Source organism: Oncorhynchus keta, chromosome 18 (assembly GCF_023373465.1).
Source record: "Oncorhynchus keta strain PuntledgeMale-10-30-2019 chromosome 18, Oket_V2, whole genome shotgun sequence".
Lineage (NCBI taxonomy): Eukaryota > Metazoa > Chordata > Actinopteri > Salmoniformes > Salmonidae > Oncorhynchus > Oncorhynchus keta.
Window position 1 is genome coordinate 51166099 of NC_068438.1, and position 20665 is coordinate 51186763.

A 20665-nucleotide genomic window follows, 5' to 3' on the forward strand; every position below is an offset into this window, starting at 1 on the left:
GCAGGTTAGCATATCAGTGATAGTGAACCAGTGTACAGATAGCAGGTTAGCATATCAGGGATAGTGAACCAGGGTACAGATAGCAGGTTAGCATATCAGTGTTTGTGAACCAGTGTACAGCTAGCAGGTTAGCATATCAGTGTTTGTGAACCAGTGTAGAGATAGCAGGTTAGCATATCAGGGATAGTGAACCAGTGTACAGATAGCAGGTTAGCATATCAGTGTTTGTGAACCAGGGTACAGATAGCAGGTTAGCATATCAGTGTTTGTGAACCAGTGTACAGATAGCAGGTTAGCATATCAGTGTTTGTGAACCAGTGTACAGATAGCGGGTTAGCATATCAGTGTTTGTGAACCAGTGTACAGATAGCAGGTTAGCATATCAGTGTTTGTGAACCAGTGTACAGATAGCAGGTTAGCATATCAGGGATAGTGAACCAGTGTACAGATAGCAGGTTAGCATATCAGTGTTTGTGAACCAGGGTACAGATAGCAGGTTAGCATATCAGTGTTTGTGAACCAGTGTACAGATAGCAGGTTAGCATATCAGTGTTTGTGAACCAGTGTACAGCTAGCAGGTTAGCATACCAGTGCTTGTGAACCAGTGTACAGATAGCAGGTTAGCATACCAGTGCTTGTGAACCAGTGTACAGATAGCAGGTTAGCATACCAGTGCTTGTGAACCAGTGTACAGATAGCAGGTTAGCATACCCTTGTGAACCAGTGTACAGCTCAGGTTAGCATACACTCATTGTACACCCTGCAGTAGTTTCCTGTAGCTTATTCATTGAAGGTGGCTGCTGGCTGGAATATTGCTGACAGTGTGTGTGTGTGTGTGTGTGTGTGTGTGTGTGTGTGTGTGTGTGTGTGTGTGTGTGTGTGTGTGTGTGTGTGTGTGTGTGTGTGTGTGTGTGTGTGTGTGTGTGTGTGTGTGTGTGTGTGTGTGTGTGTGTGTGTGTGTGTGTGTGTGTGTGCGTGCACACACACCTTAGGGAATGTCCTCCCACGGATTTGCTGAGGTGGAGCGATGCTCGTTGCTAGGGAGAACCAGTGATATGGCAACATATTCATAAGCACAGTCATATAGCATATATATATAGCAGAGAGAGGCTTCCAGAGCTTCCAGAGAGAGGCTTCAGAGAGAGGCTTCCAGAGAGAGGATTCCAGAGAGAGGATTCCAGGGAGAGGATTCCAGGGAGAGGCTTCAGAGAGAGGCTTCAGAGAGAGGCTTCCAGAGAGAGGCTTCCAGAGAGAGGCTTCCAGAGAGAGGATTCCAGAGAGAGGATTCCAGAGAGGGCCAGCTATCCATAGAACATTGTCTTTAACACAGACGTAAATCTGTCACAGAGATAATGTAGAAAAATGTTTGAATCTTTCGGGAATTCCCAGGTTTTTACAGAAATCCCAGTTGAAATATTCCTGAACTCAGGAAATCCAGAATCCTCCAACCAGGATTTTTCGAAAACCTGAGAATTTATGGGGACATGACCAGAACCGTAAACAGAGCACAGTAGGAGTAAAGGGAGATGAATATTGTTAGTCCCTGAGCAGTGAACACCTGATCCCAGATCTGTCTTGCCAGCACCTTTTGGTCATTCTCATAGACGGCACAAACAGATCTGGGACCAGGCTAGTAAATACTGTGTCCTGTGCTATACATCTCCTGCTTATCGTCTCTGGTGTCAGTATGTTGGATAGGTCCGTGGTTATCTCTTTGTAGGGTGTTGTTACTCACTTCCTGAGGACAACATGTCACTGTTGTAGGATACAAACAGATACTGTCCCTGTGTAAGTCCCATATTTATTTATTTATCTTTATTTCACCTTTTATTTAACCAGGTAGGCCAGTTGAGAACAAGTTCTCATTTACAACTGCAACCTGGACCAAGATAAAGCAAAGCAGTGTAAACAAAAACAACAACACAGAGTTACTCATAAACAAATCTCTAAAGTCAAGATAGAAGCACTTACAGTTTGCACTACCTAACAACTCTGTGGGAGATGAGAGGGTCAAGACTCCACTATTCAGGACAGTGATTGTCACGCCCTGACCTTAGAGATCCGTTTTATTTCTCTATTTGGTTAGGTCAGGGTGTGATGTGTGGTGGGCATTCTATGTGTTGTTTTCTTTGTTTCTATGTTTTGGCCGGGTTATGGATCTCAATCAGGGACAGCTGTCTATCGTTGTCTCTGATTGGGAATCATACTTAGGTAGCCCTTTTTCCCCCTCCTTTCAGTGTGGCTAGTTATCTTTGTTAGTTGCACTATAGCCCTGTATCAAATCAAATCAAATTTTATTTGTCACATACACATGGTTAGCAGATGTTAATGCGAGTGTAGCGAAATGCTTGTGCTTCTAGTTCCGACAATGCAGTGATAATCAACAAGTAATCTAACTAACAATTCCAAAACTACTGTCTTATACACAGTGTAAGGGGATAAAGAATATGTACATAAGGATATATGAATGAGTGATGGTACAGGGCAGCATACAGTAGATGGTATCGAGTACAGTATATACATATGAGATGAGTATGTAGACAAAGTAAACAAATTGGCATAGTTAAAGTGGCTAGTGATACATGTATTACATAAGGATGCAGTCGATGATACAGTACAGTATATACGTATGCATATGAGATGAATAATGTAGGGTAAGTAACATTATATAAGGTAGCATTGTTTAAAGTGGCTAGTAATATATTTACATAATTTCCCATCAATTCCCATGATTAAAGTGGCTGGAGTTGGGTCAGTGTCAATGACAGTGTGTTGGCAGCAGCCACTCAATGTTAGTGGTGGCTGTTTAACAGTCTGATGGCCTTGAGATAGAAGCTGTTTTTCAGTCTCTCGGTCCCAGATTTGATGCACCTGTACTGACCTCGCTATCTGGATGATAGCGGGTGAACAGGCAGTGGCTCGGGTGGTTGATGTCCTTGATGATCTTTATGGCCTTCCTGTAACATCGGGTGGTGTAGGTGTCCTGGAGGGCAGGTAGTTTGCCCCCGGTGATGCGTTGTGTAGACCTCACTACCCTCTGGAGAGCCTTACGGTTGAGGGCGGAGCAGTTGCCGTACCAGGCGGTGATACAGCCCGCCAGGATGCTCTCGATTGTGCATCTGTAGAAGTTTGTGAGTGCTTTTGGTGACAAGCCGAATTTCTTCAGCCTCCTGAGGTTTCTTCACGACGCTGTCAGTGTGGTGGACCAATTCAGTTTGTCTGTGATGTGTATGCCGAGGAACTTAAAACTTGCTACCCTCTCCACTACTGTTCCATCGATGTGGATAGGGGGTGTTCCCTCTGCTGTTTCCTGAAGTCCACAATCATCTCCTTAGTTTTGTTGACGTTGAGTGTGAGGTTATTTTCCTGACACCACACTCCGAGGGCCCTCACCTCCTCCCTGTAGGCCGTCTCGTCGTTGTTGGTAATCAAGCCTACCACTGTTGTGTCGTCCGCAAACTTGATGATTGAGTTGGAGGCGTGCATGGCCACGCAGTCATGGGTGAACAGGGAGTACAGGAGAGGCTCAGAACGCACCCTTGTGGGGCCCCCGTGTTGAGGATCAGCGGGGAGGAGATGTTGTTGCCTACCCTCACCACCTGGGGGCGGCCCGTCAGGAAGTCCAGTACCCAGTTGCACAGGGCGGGGTCGAGACCCAGGGTCTCGAGCTTGATGACGAGCTTGGAGGGTACTATGGTGTTGAATGCCGAGCTGTAGTCGATGAGCAGCATTCTCACATAGGTATTCCTCTTGTCCAGGTGGGTTAGGGCAGTGTGCAGTGTGGTTGAGATTGCATCGTCTGTGACCTATTTGGGCGGTAAGCGTCACGGTTGTTTTTTCGTTTCTTGTTTTGTTGGTGACATTTTAAATAAAAAGAAAATGTACGCTCACCACGCTGCACTTTGGTCTCCTTCTAACGACGGCCGTGACAGTGATGTCATATGAGTTATGGCTATAGTATGCTGCCATCCCTGGTTCTGGCTACATTGTATTGCTGTGAATTTTCGTCTGGTTTTATTAGGTGATTGAACCCTTTATCGTTCCAGGTGACAGATGAGATGTAACACGGGTGTTTAAAAAATATATATATATTTCTTTACAAGTCAGTTAAGAACAAATTCTTATTTACAATGACGGCCTACCCCGGCCAAATACGGGCCAATTGTGCACCGCCCTAAGGGACTCCCAATCATGGCCTAGATGTGATGCAGCCTGAATTGAAAGAGGGACTGCAGGGATGCCACTTGCACTGAGATGCAGTGTCTTAGACCGCTGTGCCACTCAGGGGAGGGGGGTTATTATAAAGTAGAAAACCCTCTGTATCAAAATGTCTTGAAATTTTCTGCAAACTTTTAAGTATCAATCTTTTGTCATAAAACCTTTACGTAGCATGTCATGATGTGAGATTATTCTACAGAGGTAGTTAATAGGATATGTCTACATGATTGGTTTGTCTTGTTTTCTATCAGGTTAAGGATCTCCGATGCCATGCGACCCACCTGCTCTCCTCAGTGAGACAGCCCATACCTAAACCTCCAGGACCCCACAGGACAGGAGAGAGATGTGAAGCCATCTCTGGGCTCATGCTATAAGGCCTGAGAGAGAGACCCAGAGACCCAGACTCTGAGAGTTGTGGGTACACAGCGTTATCTAATGGATGGCAGAGTGACTAAGTGAAAGAAGGAACTCAGAACAGAACTGACGTGAGGTCATAATGAGTGGTCAGCAAGGCGAGCCGGCCATCGGCCACAGCCATGTTGGTGAGGTCAGGAACAACAACCAGAACAGCCATGTTGGTGAGGTCGAGAGCAACAACCAGAACCAGCAGGCCGGGGGAGGGGGAGTGGGAGCGGTGATACCCGATGGGGATGCTAATGCTAACCAGATGATCCAGATGGGGGAGGGGGCAGCGGCGGAGGAGAGTACAGGAGAGATGTTGACACTCTGCCCCCTGATGTCTCAGACCACTGTGGTATGACGCTACACATCTGAGTGACTCGCAGATCTGAGTGACTTAGACATCTGAGTGACTTAGACATCTGAGTGACTTAGACATCTGAGTGACTTAGACATCTGAGTGACTTAGACATCTGAGTGACTTAGACATCTGAGTGACTGACACATCTGAGTGACTGATACATCTGAGTGACTGACACATCTGAGTGACTTAGACATCTGAGTGACTTAGACATCTGAGTGACTTAGACATCTGAGTGACTTAGACATCTGAGTGACTTAGACATCTGAGTGACTGAAACATCTGAGTGACTGAAACATCTGAGTGACTTAGACATCTGAGTGACTTAGACATCTGAGTGACTTAGACATCTGAGTGACTTATAGTTCTGAGAAGTACTAAGCGATACACAATTCCAATAAGCCAGACTGCCACATACCAAAGATCATTCTTAGCAAGAGCACTGAATTCTATTTATTTCTTAATTTGACTGTTTTACACTCCCGATGCCTGTCCACATAGTACGCATAGATGGTATCTCTCTTTTTTTTTAAAGTCTTTAATGCTATTTATATACTAATGTTGAATCAACCTTTTACCTGAACAGGTGTCTCAGACAGTCACAGAGGAGCAGGAGAACAAGATCGTCATCTGGGGGACAGACTCTCAGTGTGACGACCCTGAGCTGGCCGAGTTTGAGATGTTAGAATGTCAGGAGCTGGAGGCATACCTGGTAGAAGAAGAGGAGGAGGAGGAGGAGGTGGTATGTGTAGGAGTAGGAGTGAAAGGAGGTGCACGGCAGATCCTCCTGGACCAGCCTGTCTCTGTAGTGGATCTAGTCTCTGACAGTAAAGAGGGAGGAGGGAGGAGGACTATTCAACAGGGCTCTGGCGGGCAGGACGCCGCCACCATGGACTCTGGAGGAACCAGAGGGACGGCGGAGTATGTGACGAGGACAGAGTTCAGCTCTGAGAAACATGCCTTGGTGTCCCGCCTGTCCATTATGTTCAGTCCGGATGGGAGTCTGGCTCTGGACGCCGCTGGACGGACACAGGCCACCACCACAGACTCCTGGCACGTCCCCTCTGGACCCTCAGGACCAGACGGGACCATCTTAGAAGGATCTCACCCTGGCCTCCCAGTCTTGTACCACCATCTCAGACCAGTCTGAGGCCTCTAAGCCATCCAAACAACCTCAGGCTCCATCTGAAAGCACAATACAACGAGCTGACCTCGATCTAAACCAGAACACAACTGTTAGGTCTGAGGAGGTTGTCGTTCCGGAAGCACAAGTCAGTAACAACGTCCTTGTGGGTCGTTGTAAATGTCAGCAGAACATGGAGGAATATCAGGGCAATGAAAAGCACAACCAGAATCTGGAGCAGAGGTACCAGGATGTTAGAGGCAGTGAAGGGAAGGCAGCTGAGGAACACCAAGATGCTAGAGGTAGTGAAGGGAAGGCAGTTGAGGAACATCAAGATGCTAGAGGTAGTGAAGGGAAGGCAGTTGAGGAACATCAAGATGCTAGAGGTAGTGAAGGGAAGGCAGTTGAGGAACATCAAGATGCTAGAGGTAGTGGGAGGAAGGCAGCTGAGGAACACCAAGATGCTAGAGGTAGTGGGAGGAAGGCAGCTGAGGAACACCAAGATGCTAGAGGTAGTGAGGGGAAGGCAGCTGAGGAACACCAAGATGCTAGAGGTAGTGGGAGGAAGGCAGCTGAGGAACACCAAGATGCTAGAGGTAGTGGGAGGAAGGCAGCTGAGGAACACCAAGATGCTAGAGGTAGTGAGGGAAGGCAGCTGAGGAACACCAAGATGCTAGAGGTAGTGAGGGAAGGCAGCTGAGGAACACCAAGATGCTAGAGGCAGTGGGAGGAAGGCAGCTGAGGAACACCAAGATGCTAGAGGTAGTGAGGGAAGGCAGCTGAGGAACACCAAGATGCTAGAGGCAGTGGGGGAAGGCAGTTGAGGACCACAAGGTTATTCCCCCTGATATGAACCACAACTCACCTGCCAAGTTAGGCACAAATAGGATTCAATATGTTGAAACCAGAAGCTTGAAGAAGCATGGCTCTTTTGATAAAACCTCAAAGGAACAAGGATCCTTCGGACAAAGCATGAAGAAAACGACTTTGTTTGAACAAAGCATAAAGAAAACAACCGTGTTTGAAAACACCACAAAGAAGTCGGCCTCATTTGATAGAAGTTTGAAGAAAGAACCTTTCTTAGATAGAACGTTGATGAAAGAGACATCCTTCGACAGAACGTTGAGGAAGCAGGGCTCGTTTGAACGCAGCTCCAGTCCTTCTAGCCTGGATGGGAGGAAGCCTTGGGTAGCCCAAGCAGGAGCCCCAGCCGCCCCGCCACCCCTCCCTGGTCCCCAGGAGACCAGCCCCCTCCTCCCCCGCCAAGACCAGCTCCAGACCTGCCTCCTCCACCTCTCCAGCCAAGGCCAGCAACCAAGCCTCCAGCCAGGACCGCAGCGACTCCCTACAGAGGGGTACCACCAGTGGCCTCAAAGCACCTAGTAAGGTATGTGTAATCAGCAGCATCCCCAAACCCATCTCCCCTCAGCCACCTGCGGACCCTAGGAGGGCCTCTCCTCACACACCCAAACCCATCTCCCCTCAGCCACCTGCGGACCCTAGGAGGGCCTCTCCTCACAAACCCAAACCTGCCCGTCCAAAGATCATCACGTACGTCCGTAAGAACCCCCAGGTGAAGTCCCAGGGGACGGAGGTTGACCCAAATGAAGCCTTGACACTCCCTCTCCGCCTGTCCTCTCCCCCACCCCAGCCCTCCTACAGCCCACAGGAAGCCCCACAAGACAGGGCCCCATTCTAAGGCCTCACAGGTGCTCTGCTCCTCTAATATACTATTTGATAAGTACCGGCAGGAGATGGAGAAGGCAGGATACTTTCCCCGGGTACCGGCATGACGTCGCTGGGCATCAAACCTCCCAGCCACCCTCCTCCTCACAACCTCTCTTTGAACTCTGAGAGCTTTCACGGGGACCTGCCTGACAGATGCATGCATGAGGTGAGAGGGTGTGGTATAGTCGTGTGTGTATTTGTAGAAGCCAAATGTTTTCGCATGCTTGAAAATCAAATCCTTTTCTTTGTTCTGACTGATACAAAACTTGAATTAAATATAATATAATTTAATGAATTGAACTAAACGGAAATGAACTGATATTAACTGGAGTTGTTTATCTCTGGTCTAGTTGGCTCCAGCACCTTCACAGCTGGGTCCCCAGGAGGGGACAGGCCTCTACCGTTCCCCCAGGCCCAGAGGGCCCCAGCTGGGGTTAGGGGCCGTCACCCGGCAGCCTGCTGCAGCCAAGAACAGGACTATGTTCCAGGGCCAGACCGGTCAGAGGTCAGGGGTCGTGACCCTCAGCCATCCGGGACAGCAGCAGGCACCGCCAGGGAACAACCAGGGAAACCACGACTCCACAGGTGAGACAGAGACCAAGAGGCTGAGGGGAGGCTGGAGGGAAAGAGGGAGGGTGAGGGAGAGGGAGGGAGAGGGGGAAAGGGGGGAGGAGGGGGAGAGGAGGAGAGGGAGAGAGGGAGGGGGAGAGAAGGAAAGGGGGAGAGGAGAAGAGAGGGGGAAAGGGGGGAGGAGGGGAGGGAGAGGGGGAGAGGAGGAGAGGGGAAAGGGGGAGAGGGGGGAAATGGGGGGGGGAGGGAGAGTCATCTCTACAGCTGCTGTTTACCGTTATAGAATTACAGTATGTTGCTGCTGGAATGTTCCTGCTGTGTGTTCTAGAATGCTCATGTTGATATGTTCCTGCTGTGTGTTCTAGAATTATCATGTTGATATGTTCCTGCTGTGTGTTCTAGAATTATCATGTTGATATATTGATATTTTCCTGCTGTGTGTTCTAGAATTATCATATTGATATTTTCCTGCTGCGTGTTCTAGAATTATCATGTTGCAATGTGGAATCCGTTTTTTTGACTGCACTACCCCTTTAATTGGGGTGGCAGGGTAGCCTAGTGGTTAGAGCGTTGGACTAGGACTCCCGAAAGGTTGCTAGATTGAAACCCCGAGCTGACGAGATAAAAAAAAATCTGTCGTTCTGCCCCTGAACAAAGCTGTTAAACCCACTGTTCCCTGGTAGGCTGTCATTAAAAATAAGAATGTGTTCTTAACTGACTTGCCTAATTATTAAATAAAGGTTAAATAAAAATAATAATAATTTAGATGGAAATTAATAAAATATTATTAAAGTCTTGCTGAAGTGCCAACATTCAGCATTTTGGCTGTGCACCTTCTGTGAATTCTATGAAGATTTTAACCCAGTTAACCCCAACATTTATCCCAGTTTTTACCATCATTGTAAAGCCCTAGTTATTTTGTTTCTTTGACAGTCATTATTTATTTAATGTTATTAGTGATTCATTTTAAGAAAGACTAAATAAACCTTTCCCTCATTTTAAGACCAAATAAACCTTTCCCTCATTTTAAGAAAGACTAAATAAACCTTTCACTCATTTTAAGGTCAACCCTGTTACATGAACTGGGTTGACTCTCGTTTTAATATGGTGAAACTTATTATTCTACTTTTTCTCTAAAGAGACATTGAACATCTAATAGTCAAATCATAGTGTAAAAGCAGGTGAGCTGGTTCCGCAGTTTTGGGGCATTTTGTGGTGTAAAACTGAACCGGTCCAGCATAAGATGTCAACCCTGGCTAGAAATGTTTTAACAGTTTCAATGTTTTTTTGTGAAGCTTTCATTCAATTGCCTTCCCTGTTGCTCTCAACAAGCTTCCCTCTGTCACAAGGGGATTTGATGGCTGATTTTAAAGATGTTGTGAACTCTTACTTTATTTGCCATTTAGTATGAATGTACTATAGTCTTTTATTTGATTTAAAGGGAAGTCAAACTAGATTTTCCAGTTAAAAAAATAATTCCACACTGAGGTCGAAATAACACTGGAAAAGGATGATAATGCCCTTTTTAGCGTAGATCTTAAAGAAAGAAGGGAAAAAATGGCACACAGCATGACATCACAATCTGATCTGATCATTCTGACCAATGACCAGTCGTTTTTATTTGCATATGTATCCTCCTACATGAAGGGGTAAGCTGGGAGCTGGGTAGTCTAGAGATGATCCTATCCGCCAATCGGGGCTGTGTATGTAAATATATACTATTTTGGTATTAACACTCCCACACAGTCAGACTGAGCATTTCAATGGCAAAAGGAAGCTAAGGGAAATAAATGACAAAAATATATATTTTCATGAAATTAACACGCACTATGATTTATTAGACAAACAGTGATGGTTAAAAACATGTGATTAAAAAGACTGCATGGGGCTTTAACCTGTTGACATGTGGAAAATGTGTTTTTTTAAATTAAGTTAAACGTGTGCTCTTTATGACAGAATGTTAAAATTAGGTGAAATAAAATGTGTGTGTCCCCCCACCAACTTCCGCTACTCAAAAGGCACCTAATTGGTGGAACGGTTCATTGACTTTGACTGGTTATGTTAATTTAATTTAGTCAGCAATACTTTGATGTCGAAGGATTTTCCTCCTCGCCAGCATCGTCCTCGTTACCAAGCCCTGGGGCAGATGGACATATCTATTTTCTAGAAGTTATTGTAAGAAATACCGTAGTCATTTAAAAATGTGAAAAAGTCATTAAAATATTAATGAGGCTTGACTGCAGACACCTGCAGCCTTTGAAGTACAAATAACCGACAGCTGTGGAACTGGTACATCGCTTGACAGAAGTACCAACCAAAACATAATATTTCTCACTGTGGCAGAACTGACTGGCTCATCTATTCAGCTTACAAACACATGATCGCTGATTGTTCATGTAGCGTCATGAATGTTTATGTAGCGATATGTAGCATTACAGAGCGTTATGTAGCATTATAGGGTGATATGTAGCATTATAGTGTGATATGTAGCATTATAGTGTGATATGAAGCATTATAGTGTGATATGTAGCATTATAGAGCGTTATGTAGCATTATAGTGTGTTATGTAGCATTATAGAGCGTTATGTAGCATTATAGTGTGTTATGTAGCATTATAGTGGGTTATGTAGCGTTATAGTGCGTTATGTAGCGTTATAGAGCGTTATGTAGCTTTATAGTGTGTTATGTAGCATTATAGAGCGTTATGTAGCGTTATAGTGCGTTATGTAGCATTATAGAGCGTTATGTAGCGTTATAGTGCGTTATGTAGCATTATAGAGCGTTATGTAGCGTTATAGTGCGTTATGTAGCATTATAGAGCATTATGTAGCATTATAGAGCGTTATGTAGCGTTATAGTGTGTTATGTAGCATTACAGAGCGTTATGTAGCATTATAGGGTGATATGTAGCATTATAGTGTGATATGTAGCATTATAGTGTGATATGTAGCATTATAGTGTGATATGTAGCATTATAGAGCGTTAATGTAGCGTTATGTAATGAGGAGATATCTAAAGTATTTCAAAACCAGGAGTAATCATTCATGTGGCTCTTTCCATCACGGTCTCATCCTCCCTCCATCACTCCATTCTATCAGACAGAGAGAGAAATGACTCTGACATATTAATAAGGCTGTCATCACAGGGACCAGGCGGTAGGCACATGATCTGAGATTGAGCGGCTGTATGGTCAGCCTGCGGCCATAAGGGAGAACAGAGTAACAGAGTAAGGATGTGCGTCTTTCCCTGTCAAGATGATTCAGTACATATCTATACTGAACAAAAATATTAACGCAACATGCAACAATTTCAACGATTTTACTGAGTTACAGTTCATATAAGGAAATCAGTCGATTTGAAATAAATTAATTAGGCCCTAATCTATGGATTTCACATGACTGGGCAGTGGCACAGCCATGGATGGGCCTGGGAGGGCATAGGCCCACCCACTTTGGAGCCAGGCCCAGCCAATCACAATTATTTTTTTCTGCCCAAATGGGCTTTATTACAGACAGAAATACTGCTCAGTTTCATCAGCTGTCCGGGTGGCTGGTCTCAGACAATCGTGCAGGTGAAGAAGCCAGGATGTTGAGGTCCTGGGCTGCTGTAGTTACGCCTGGTCTGCGGTTGTAAGGCCGGTTGGACGTACTGCCAAATTCTCTAAAACGACATTGGAGGCGGCTTATGGTAGAGAAATGAGCGTTCAAATCTCTGGCAACAGTTCTGGTGGACATTCCTGCAATCAAGCAGGCCAATTGGACACTCCCTCAAACCTGTGGAATTATGTTGTGTGACAAAAACTGCACATTTTAGAGTAACCTTTTATTTCCCCAGCACAAGGTACACCTGTGTGATAATAATGTCCCCAGAGAGGATGGCTGCTGTTTTACGGGCTCCTAACCAACTGTGCTATTTTGTGTGTTTTTAAACTTATTTTGTATATAATGTTACTGCTACCGTCTCTCATAACCGAAAAGAGCTTCTGGATATCAGAACCACGATTACTCACCTCGAACCGGCCAAAGATTTTTTAATTTAATCCCCATCATTCGCGTGAAGAAAATACTGAAATACAGGGGGCGGAGATCGGGGTGCCTTGAGAAAATTCAACGGCAAGTGAGTAACCCGCCTCTACCATCCGTTCTATTGGCCAACGTGTAATCACTTTAGAATAAACTGGAGGATCTCTGTTCGAGACTCTCCTACCAACGGGACATTAAAAACTATAATATCTTATGTTTCACCGATTCGTGGCTGAATGGATCATATACAGCTGGCTGGGTTTTCCGTGCATCAGCAAGACAGAACAGCTACGTCTGGTAAGACGAGGGGTGGGTGGCTGTGTCTATTTGTCAATAACAGCTGGTGCGCAATGTCTAATATTAAGGAAGTCTCAAGGTATTGCTCGCCTGAGGTAGTGTGCCTCATGATAAGCTGTAAACTACACTATCTACCAAGAGAGTTTTCGTCTATATTTTTTGTAGCCGTTTATTTACCACTACAAACTGATACTCGCTCTAAGACCAGCACTCAACGAGCTGTATAAGGTCATAAGCAAACAAGAAAATGCTCATCCACAAGCAGCACCCCTGGTGGCCTGTGACTTTATTGCAGGCAAACATAAATCTGTTTTACCTCACTTCTACCAGCATGTCACATGTGCAACCAGAGGAAAAAAACTCTAGACCACCTTTACTCCACACACATAGATGCATACAAAGCTCTCCCCACCCTCCATTTGGAAAATCTTACCATAATTCTATCCTCTTGATTCCTGCTTACAAGCAACAACTAAAGCAGGAAGTACCAGTGACTCGCTCAATATGGAAGTGCGGATAATGCGGATGCTACACTACAGGACTGTTTTGCACAGACTGGAATATGTTCTGGGATTCATCCAATGGCATTGAGGAGTACACCACCTCAGTCACCGGCTTCATCAGTAAGTGCATCGATGACATCATTCCCACAGTGACCGTACGTACATATCCCAACCAGAAGCCATGGATTACAGGCAACATCCGCACCGATCTAAAGGTTAGAGCTGCTGGTTTCTAGGAATGGGACACTGATCTGGACACTTATAAGAAATCCCGCTATGCCCTCCGACGAACCATCAAACAGGCAAAGCATCAATACAGGACTAAGATTGAATCCTACTACACCGGCTCTGACGCTTGTCGAATGTGACAATGCTTTCAAACTATTACAGACTACAAAGGTAAACCCAGCAGCGCACTGCCAAGTGACGCGATCCTACAAGACTAGCGAAATGCCTTTTATGCCTGCTTCGAGGCAAGCAACACTGAAGCATGCAGGAGAGCACCAGCTGTCCCGGACAACTGTGTGATCACGCTCTCCGTAGCCGATGTGAGCAAGACCTTTAAACAGGTCAATATTCACAAGGCTGCGGGGAAGGACGGTTTACCAGGACTTGTACTCAGAGCATGTGTGGACCAACGGGCAAGTGTCTTCACTGACATTTTCAACCTCTACCTGACCGAGTCTGTAATACCTACATGTTTCATACAGACCACCATAGTCCCTTGTGCCCAAGGAAGCGAAGGTAACCTGCCTAAATCATTACCGCCCTGTGGCACTCACGTCGGTAGCCATGAAGTGTTTTAAAAGGCTGGTCATGGTTCACATCAACAGCATCCTCCCGGACACCCTAGACCCACTCCACCCGCATACCGCCTCAACAGATCCACAGATGATGCAATCTCAATCGCACTCCACACTGCCCTTTCCCATCTGAACAAAAGGAACAACGATGTGAGAATGCTGTTCATTGACTAGAGCTCAGTTGTTCAACACCATAGTGCCCACAAAGCTCATCACTAAGGTGAATGCACCAATTTGTAAGTCGCTCTGGATAAGAGCGTCTGCTAAATGACTTAAATGTAATGTAAATGTAAGCTACTTCCTGGTTTGGGGGCTTATCTAAACTTCTGAAGGGGAAGCTCCAGATATCCCAGAATAAGCTGATCAGAGTAGTATTGAAGGTGAGTCCACGTACTCACATAGGCAGGAGCTGCTTTCAGGAACTAAACTGGCTGCCTGTTGTGGCTAGGGTGTCCCAGATTAGACTAGGTTTGGTTTACCGGAGTATTTATGGTCCTGCGCCCAGATATCTAAGTGATTACTTTCCTCGTGTTAGGGATGCATACAACCACAGCACCAGAGCAGGTGTTGCTGGTGTGTGCTTACACAGGTTCAGGAGTAATGCTGGGAAAGGTACTTTCTTGTATACTGGAGAACTCAGAATGGAATGAGTTGCCTCTGTCCATAAAAACAACGTCCTCTCTGGGCAGCTTTAAAAATATGTTTGATGTCTTCTGTGCCCGTATGAATATCCCCTAAGATGTAACTGTAACTGCAATGATGAGATAGATGTTCTTCTTCTCTGTTTTTGATGAGATAGATGTTCTTCTTCTCTGTTTTTGATGAGATAGCTGTTCTTCTTCTCTGTTTTTGATGAGATAGCTGTTCTTCTTCTCTGTTTTTGATGAGATAGATGTTCTTCTTCTCTGTTTTTGATGACATAGCTGTTCTTCTTCTCTGTTTTTGATGAGATAGATGTTCTTCTTCTCTGTTTTTGATGAGATAGATGTTCTTCTCTGTTTTTGATGAGATAAATGTTCTTCTTCTCTGTTTTTGATGACATAGCTGTTCTTCTTCTCTGTTTTTGATGAGATAGATGTTCTTCTTCTCTGTTTTTGATGAGATAAATGTTCTTCTTCTCTGTTTTTGATGACATAGCTGTTCTTCTTCTCTGTTTTGATGAGATAGATGTTCTTCTTCTCTGTTTTTGATGAGATAGATGTTCTTCTTCTCTGTTTTTGATGACATAGCTGTTCTTCTTCTCTGTTTTTGATGAGATAGATGTTCTTCTTCTCTGTTTTTGATGAGATAGATGTTCTTCTTCTCTGTTTTTGATGAGATAGATGTTCTTCTTCTCTGTTTTTGATAAGATAGATGTTCTTCTTCTCTGTTTTTGATGAGATAGCTGTTCTTCTTCTCTGTTTTTGATGAGATAGATGTTCTTCTTCTCTGTTTTTGATGAGATAGCTGTTCTTCTTCTCTGTTTTTGATGAGATAGCTGTTCTTCTTCTCTGTTTTTGATGAGATAGATGTTCTTCTTCTCTGTTTTTGATGAGATAGATGTTCTTCTTCTCTGTTTTTGATGAGATAGCTGTTCTTCTTCTCTGTTTTTGATGAGATAGCTGTTCTTCTTCTCTGTTTTTGATGAGATAGATGTTCTTCTTCTCTGTTTTTGATGAGATAGCTGTTCTTCTTCTCTGTTTTTGATGAGATAGCTGTTCTTCTCTGTTTTTGATGAGATAGATGTTCTTCTTCTCTGTTTTTGATGAGATAAATGTTCTTCTTCTATGTTTTTGTTTTAATATTTTACTGCCATACTGTGTTCCATCTTTTCCAGCAATCTTGTCTCAAGAGGACCACAATGGAAATAAGTCCCAGACTTTATTGTGTGTTATCCTCCATGATTTTATTCATGTGCATGTATGGCTTTTAAGTTTTATGTGTGCTTGTTTTTAGTTTTTTTAAATGGGCGAATTAATAAACTAAACTGAACTAAGGACCCTGGGACTAAACACCTCCCTCTGCAACTGGATCCTGGACTTCCTGAAGGGTTTCCCCCAGTTGGTAATGGCAACAATACATCTGCCACAGGGGACCCTTAGGGGTGCGTTCTTAGTCTCCTCCCGTACTCCCTGTTCACTCACGACTGCGTGGCTAAGCACGACTCTAACACCATCATTAGTGGTAGGCCTGATCACCGACAACGATGAGAGTCGGTGATCAGTGTGGTACCAGGACAGCAACCTCTCCCTCAACTTGAGCAAGACAAAGGAGCTGATCGTGGACTACAAGAAAAGGAGGGTCGAACAGGCCCCCATTCAAATCGAAAGGGCTGTAGTGGAATGGGTCGAGAGTTTCAAGTTCCTTGGTGTCCATAGCACCAACAAACTATCATGGTCCAATCACACCAAGACAGTCATTGAAAGGGCACAACAACACCTTTTCCCCCTCAGGAGACTGAAAAGATTTGGCATGGGTCCCCAGATCCTCAAAAGGTTCTACAGCTGCACCATCGAGAGCATCCTGAGCGTTTGCATCACCGCCTGGTATGGCAACTGCACGGAATCTGACCGTAAGGTGCTTCAGAGGGTTGTGCGTACAGCCCAATACATCCGTGGGGCCAAGCTTCCTGCCATCCAGGACCTCTATACCAGGCGGTGTCAGAGGAAGGTAAAAAAAAGTTGTCGAGGACTCCAGTCACCCAAGTCATAGACTGTTCTCTCTGCTACCGCACGGCAAGCGGCTACCGGAGCACCAAGTCTAGATCCAAAAGGCTCCTTAACAGCTTTTACCCCCAAGCTAGACTTCTGAACAATGTATCAAATGGCCGCCCGGACTATTTACATTGATTTGATTTGATCACGCTGTTTAATCAGCGTCTGGATATGCCTCACCTGTCAGGTGGATGGATTATCTTGACAACAGATAAATACTCACTAACAGGGATGTAAACACATTTGTGCTTTTTCTGGGATAATTTAAACTCATGAAACATGGGACACTTTACATGTTGCGTTTATATATATATATATATATATTATTATATAAAGTCTTTTTTGTTCAGTATAGATACATGGGCTCCGATACGACACTGTAACGATTCTGTGCATTTGGGTTTGATTAGAGGAGTGAATCGGGGTGTGTGTGTGTGTGTGTGTATTACTACCTTTGTGGGTACCGGAAGTCCCCGCTAGGATAGTAAAACAAGGAAAATTCTCCCCTCGTTAGAGACATTTCCCAGGTTCCCTACAAAAACAAAACCTATTTTAGGTTTTAGGGGGTTAGAATTAGGGTGAGGAGTTAGGGTTAGGGACAATAGGGTTTTGAATGGAAAAACATTTTAGGTCCCTACAAGGATCGTAATACCAAACATGAAAACATGAATGTAAACTGGGCATCTACCACACCACTATCAGTGAGGCAATGTTTCTCTGGTGTAGAGCATGAACCTGACAAGCTCCACTTCTTGTATGAGGAAGGGTCGTACTCTACGGATGTTGTAGAGCATGAACCTGACAAGCTCCACTTCTTGTATGAGGAAGGGTCGTACTCTACGGATGTTGTAGAGCATGAACCTGACAAGCGCCACTTCCTGTATGAGGAAGGGTCGTACTCTACGGATGTTGTAGAGCATGAACCTGACAAGCGCCACTTCCTGTATGAGGAAGGGTCGTACTCTACGGATGTTGTAAAGCATGAACCTGACAAGCTCCACTTCCTGTATGAGGAAGGGTCGTACTCTACGGATGTTGTAGAGCATGAACCTGACAAGCGCCACTTCCTGTATGAGGAAGGGTCGTACTCTACGGATGTTGTAGAGCATGAACCTGACAAGCGCCACTTCCTGTATGAGGAAGGGTCGTACTCTACGGATGTTGTAGAGCATGAACCTGACAAGCTCCACTTCTTGTATGAGGAAGGGTCGTACTCTACGGATGTTGTAGAGCATGAACCTGACAAGCGCCACTTCCTGTATGAGGAAGGGTCGTACTCTACGGATGTTGTAGAGCATGAACCTGACAAGCGCCACTTCCTGTATGAGGAAGGGTCGTACTCTACGGATGTTGTAGAGCATGAACCTGACAAGCGCCACTTCCTGTATGAGGAAGGGTCGTACTCTACGGATGTTGTAGAGCATGAACCTGACAAGCGCCACTTCCTGTATGAGGAAGGGTCGTACTCTACGGATGTTGTAGAGCATGAACCTGACAAGCGCCACTTCCTGTATGAGGAAGGGTCGTACTCTACGGATGTTGTAGAGCATGAACCTGACAAGCGCCACTTCCTGTATGAGGAAGGGTCGTACTCTACGGATGTTGTAGAGCATGAACCTGACAAGCGCCACTTCCTGTATGAGGAAGGGTCGTACTCTACGGATGTTGTAGAGCATGAACCTGACAAGCGCCACTTCCTGTATGAGGAAGGGTCGTACTCTACGGATGTTGTACCTGCAGGAGCGAGTCACTGCTTTGTTGTTTGTAGAGAACGACAGGGTGTTGACCAGGGTCACGCCAAGGTTTCTTTGCATTCTGGGAGGGCAACACTGGAGTTGTTAACCGTGATGGAGATGTCTTGGAGCGGGCAGGTCTTCGCCTGGTGGACAGTAGCTCTGTTTTTTCGAGGTTGAGCTTGAGGCTGCAATGAACACGATGGGAGACAGAGAGCTGGTTTCAAGCGCAGGGCACAGCAGGTGTTTATTTGTAAAGGACCACAGGAGGAGGCAGGTAGCTGGGTCCAGGTCCAGGGGCAGGCAGAAGGTCATACACAGAAAAGGCAACAGTATAGGCAGGGAAAAGGATAGTAACGTCGTCTGGGAGATCAGGCAAGAGGTTGATAACAGGACATCCGATAGGCTAAAGTACAGGCAGGGAATAGGCAAAAGGCGTCGTTAGTGAGGCAGTCAAAGCTATCAACACAGGAGGAGTAAATCACGGGACAAACAGAATAGAAGTGTCCCAAAACAAACAATACCTCACAGTGACGGGGTGCAAAGAACTGAACTAAACAGTGTGTGATAATGACATACGGGTGTGTGAACAGGTGATCAGAAAATTGGGTGATTGGGGATCTGGAGAGTGAGCTGCGTTTAGGGGATCTAGGTTTTTGGGGTTGTTAGTTGGAATCAGATGTTACAGAGGTGAGATGTTTGCCAGGCACGCAGAGTGTTAGGGGGAGGGAGAAGTGTACTTGAGTGTCATCTGCATAGCAATGATAGGAGAGACCATGTGGGGATATGACGGAGCCCAGTGACTTGGTGTTTATATAGAAGAGGGCCTAGAACCGAGCCCTGGGGGACACCTGAGAGTACGTGGTGCAAATACAGATCCTCTCCACGTCACCTGGTAGGAGTGTGCAGAGCCTGAGACGCCCTAAGAGGGTGGAGAGGAGGCGGAGCCTGAGACGCCCTAAGAGGGTGGAGAGGAGGATCTGATGGTTCACGGTGTCGAAGGTAGCGGATAGATCTAGGAGGATGAGAACAGAGGAGAGAGAGTCAGCTTTGAAAGAGTGGCGAGCCTCAGTTGAATACTCCATCTTGAAGCCTAACTGGTTAGGGTCAAGAAGATAACTAGAGCGTTGGTCAGAGACAGCACACTCAAGGGTTTTGGAAAGAAAAGAAAGAAGTCTGTAGTTTTTAACGCCAGAGGGGTCGAGTGTTCGTTTCCTGAGGAGGGGAGCGACTCTGGCCATCTTTGAATGCAGGATGCAGCCAGTGGTCAGAGATGAGTTTAATAATAATAATAATAATATATATGCCATTGAGTTGATGAGGGAAGATGCGTACAGCGCACTACTGAAATTGCCTGGGGTTGTTCGGCATGCAAAATGACTTGTTGATCAATGACTAGCGACATGCTTAGTTAGACACTGAAAGAGGGGACACATCAGTTGTCACAAAGGATGAGAGGTATTTTCGAGAGCTAAAAAGAAAAATAATTTGAGGAAAAAGATGATAGTGAACCAACTTCGTTTGAATCGATTTTTCTGTGTGCTGGATCGGTTTGGAGTCCCTTATATTCTAAAACGAATACCGATGCTGGATCGGTTTGGAGTCCCTTATATTCTAAAACGAATGAACCAGGTGAATCGATGTGTATCGGTGAATCGTTCCATCCTATAACAGAATAATCTGTGGCGATGATGATCATGGTCTCACGACAGCAGAGTAGAAGCTACGAATATCATCACAGGTCCCTAGTGGGGTCACACAGGGCTGCGTCCCAAATTAAACCCTATTCGAGATGGGTGAAGGGCCTGAGGGGGCCAGTCGATAGGATGAATGAATGGATAGGGGGAGTGATGTGTTATCACTCGTGGGATTAAATCACAAGTAGCCCTCCACCTTGTCTTCTGTAAATCCATTTGCCTCCATATCCCTATTCAATCCTTTCAGATCTGCACATGATCATTTATACAGTATATGACTTTGCCCCTCCACTAAACCCCCTTCCCCCTCCAGCAGACCAGAGGACGCCAGGTCCAGAGACCACCGTGGCCAGGACCCTGCTGCCTAAACCGGGTCAGTCTCGTCTGCGACCCCCAGGCTTCTCGGCCTTGCCACCTGCCCGTCTGGTCGCCTTCGGCTTTGTACGCAGCTCCAGTGTCTCCTCGGTTTCCAGCAACCAAACGATAGTGAGCAACCACAGCGACCCCTGCCGACCCTC

The 20665-nt window shown here is 45.6% G+C and overlaps 1 protein-coding gene across 1 annotated transcript in view; it reads left to right on the forward strand.

Moving 5' to 3' along the window:
- The first annotated feature begins 7879 nt into the window (after nt 1-7879).
- The window catches only part of mtus2b (microtubule associated tumor suppressor candidate 2b), a 118509-nt gene continuing 105723 nt past the window's right edge, over nt 7880-20665 (forward strand). Inside the window, exons 1-3 of the mRNA XM_052468911.1 lie at nt 7880-7995; nt 8180-8414; nt 20461-20665. The exon at nt 20461-20665 is cut by the window's right edge and continues 5 nt beyond it. Of these exons, the coding sequence (XP_052324871.1) occupies nt 7891-7995; nt 8180-8414; nt 20461-20665 (545 nt within the window). The 5' untranslated portion in view covers nt 7880-7890. The remainder of the gene's footprint in view (nt 7996-8179; nt 8415-20460) is intronic.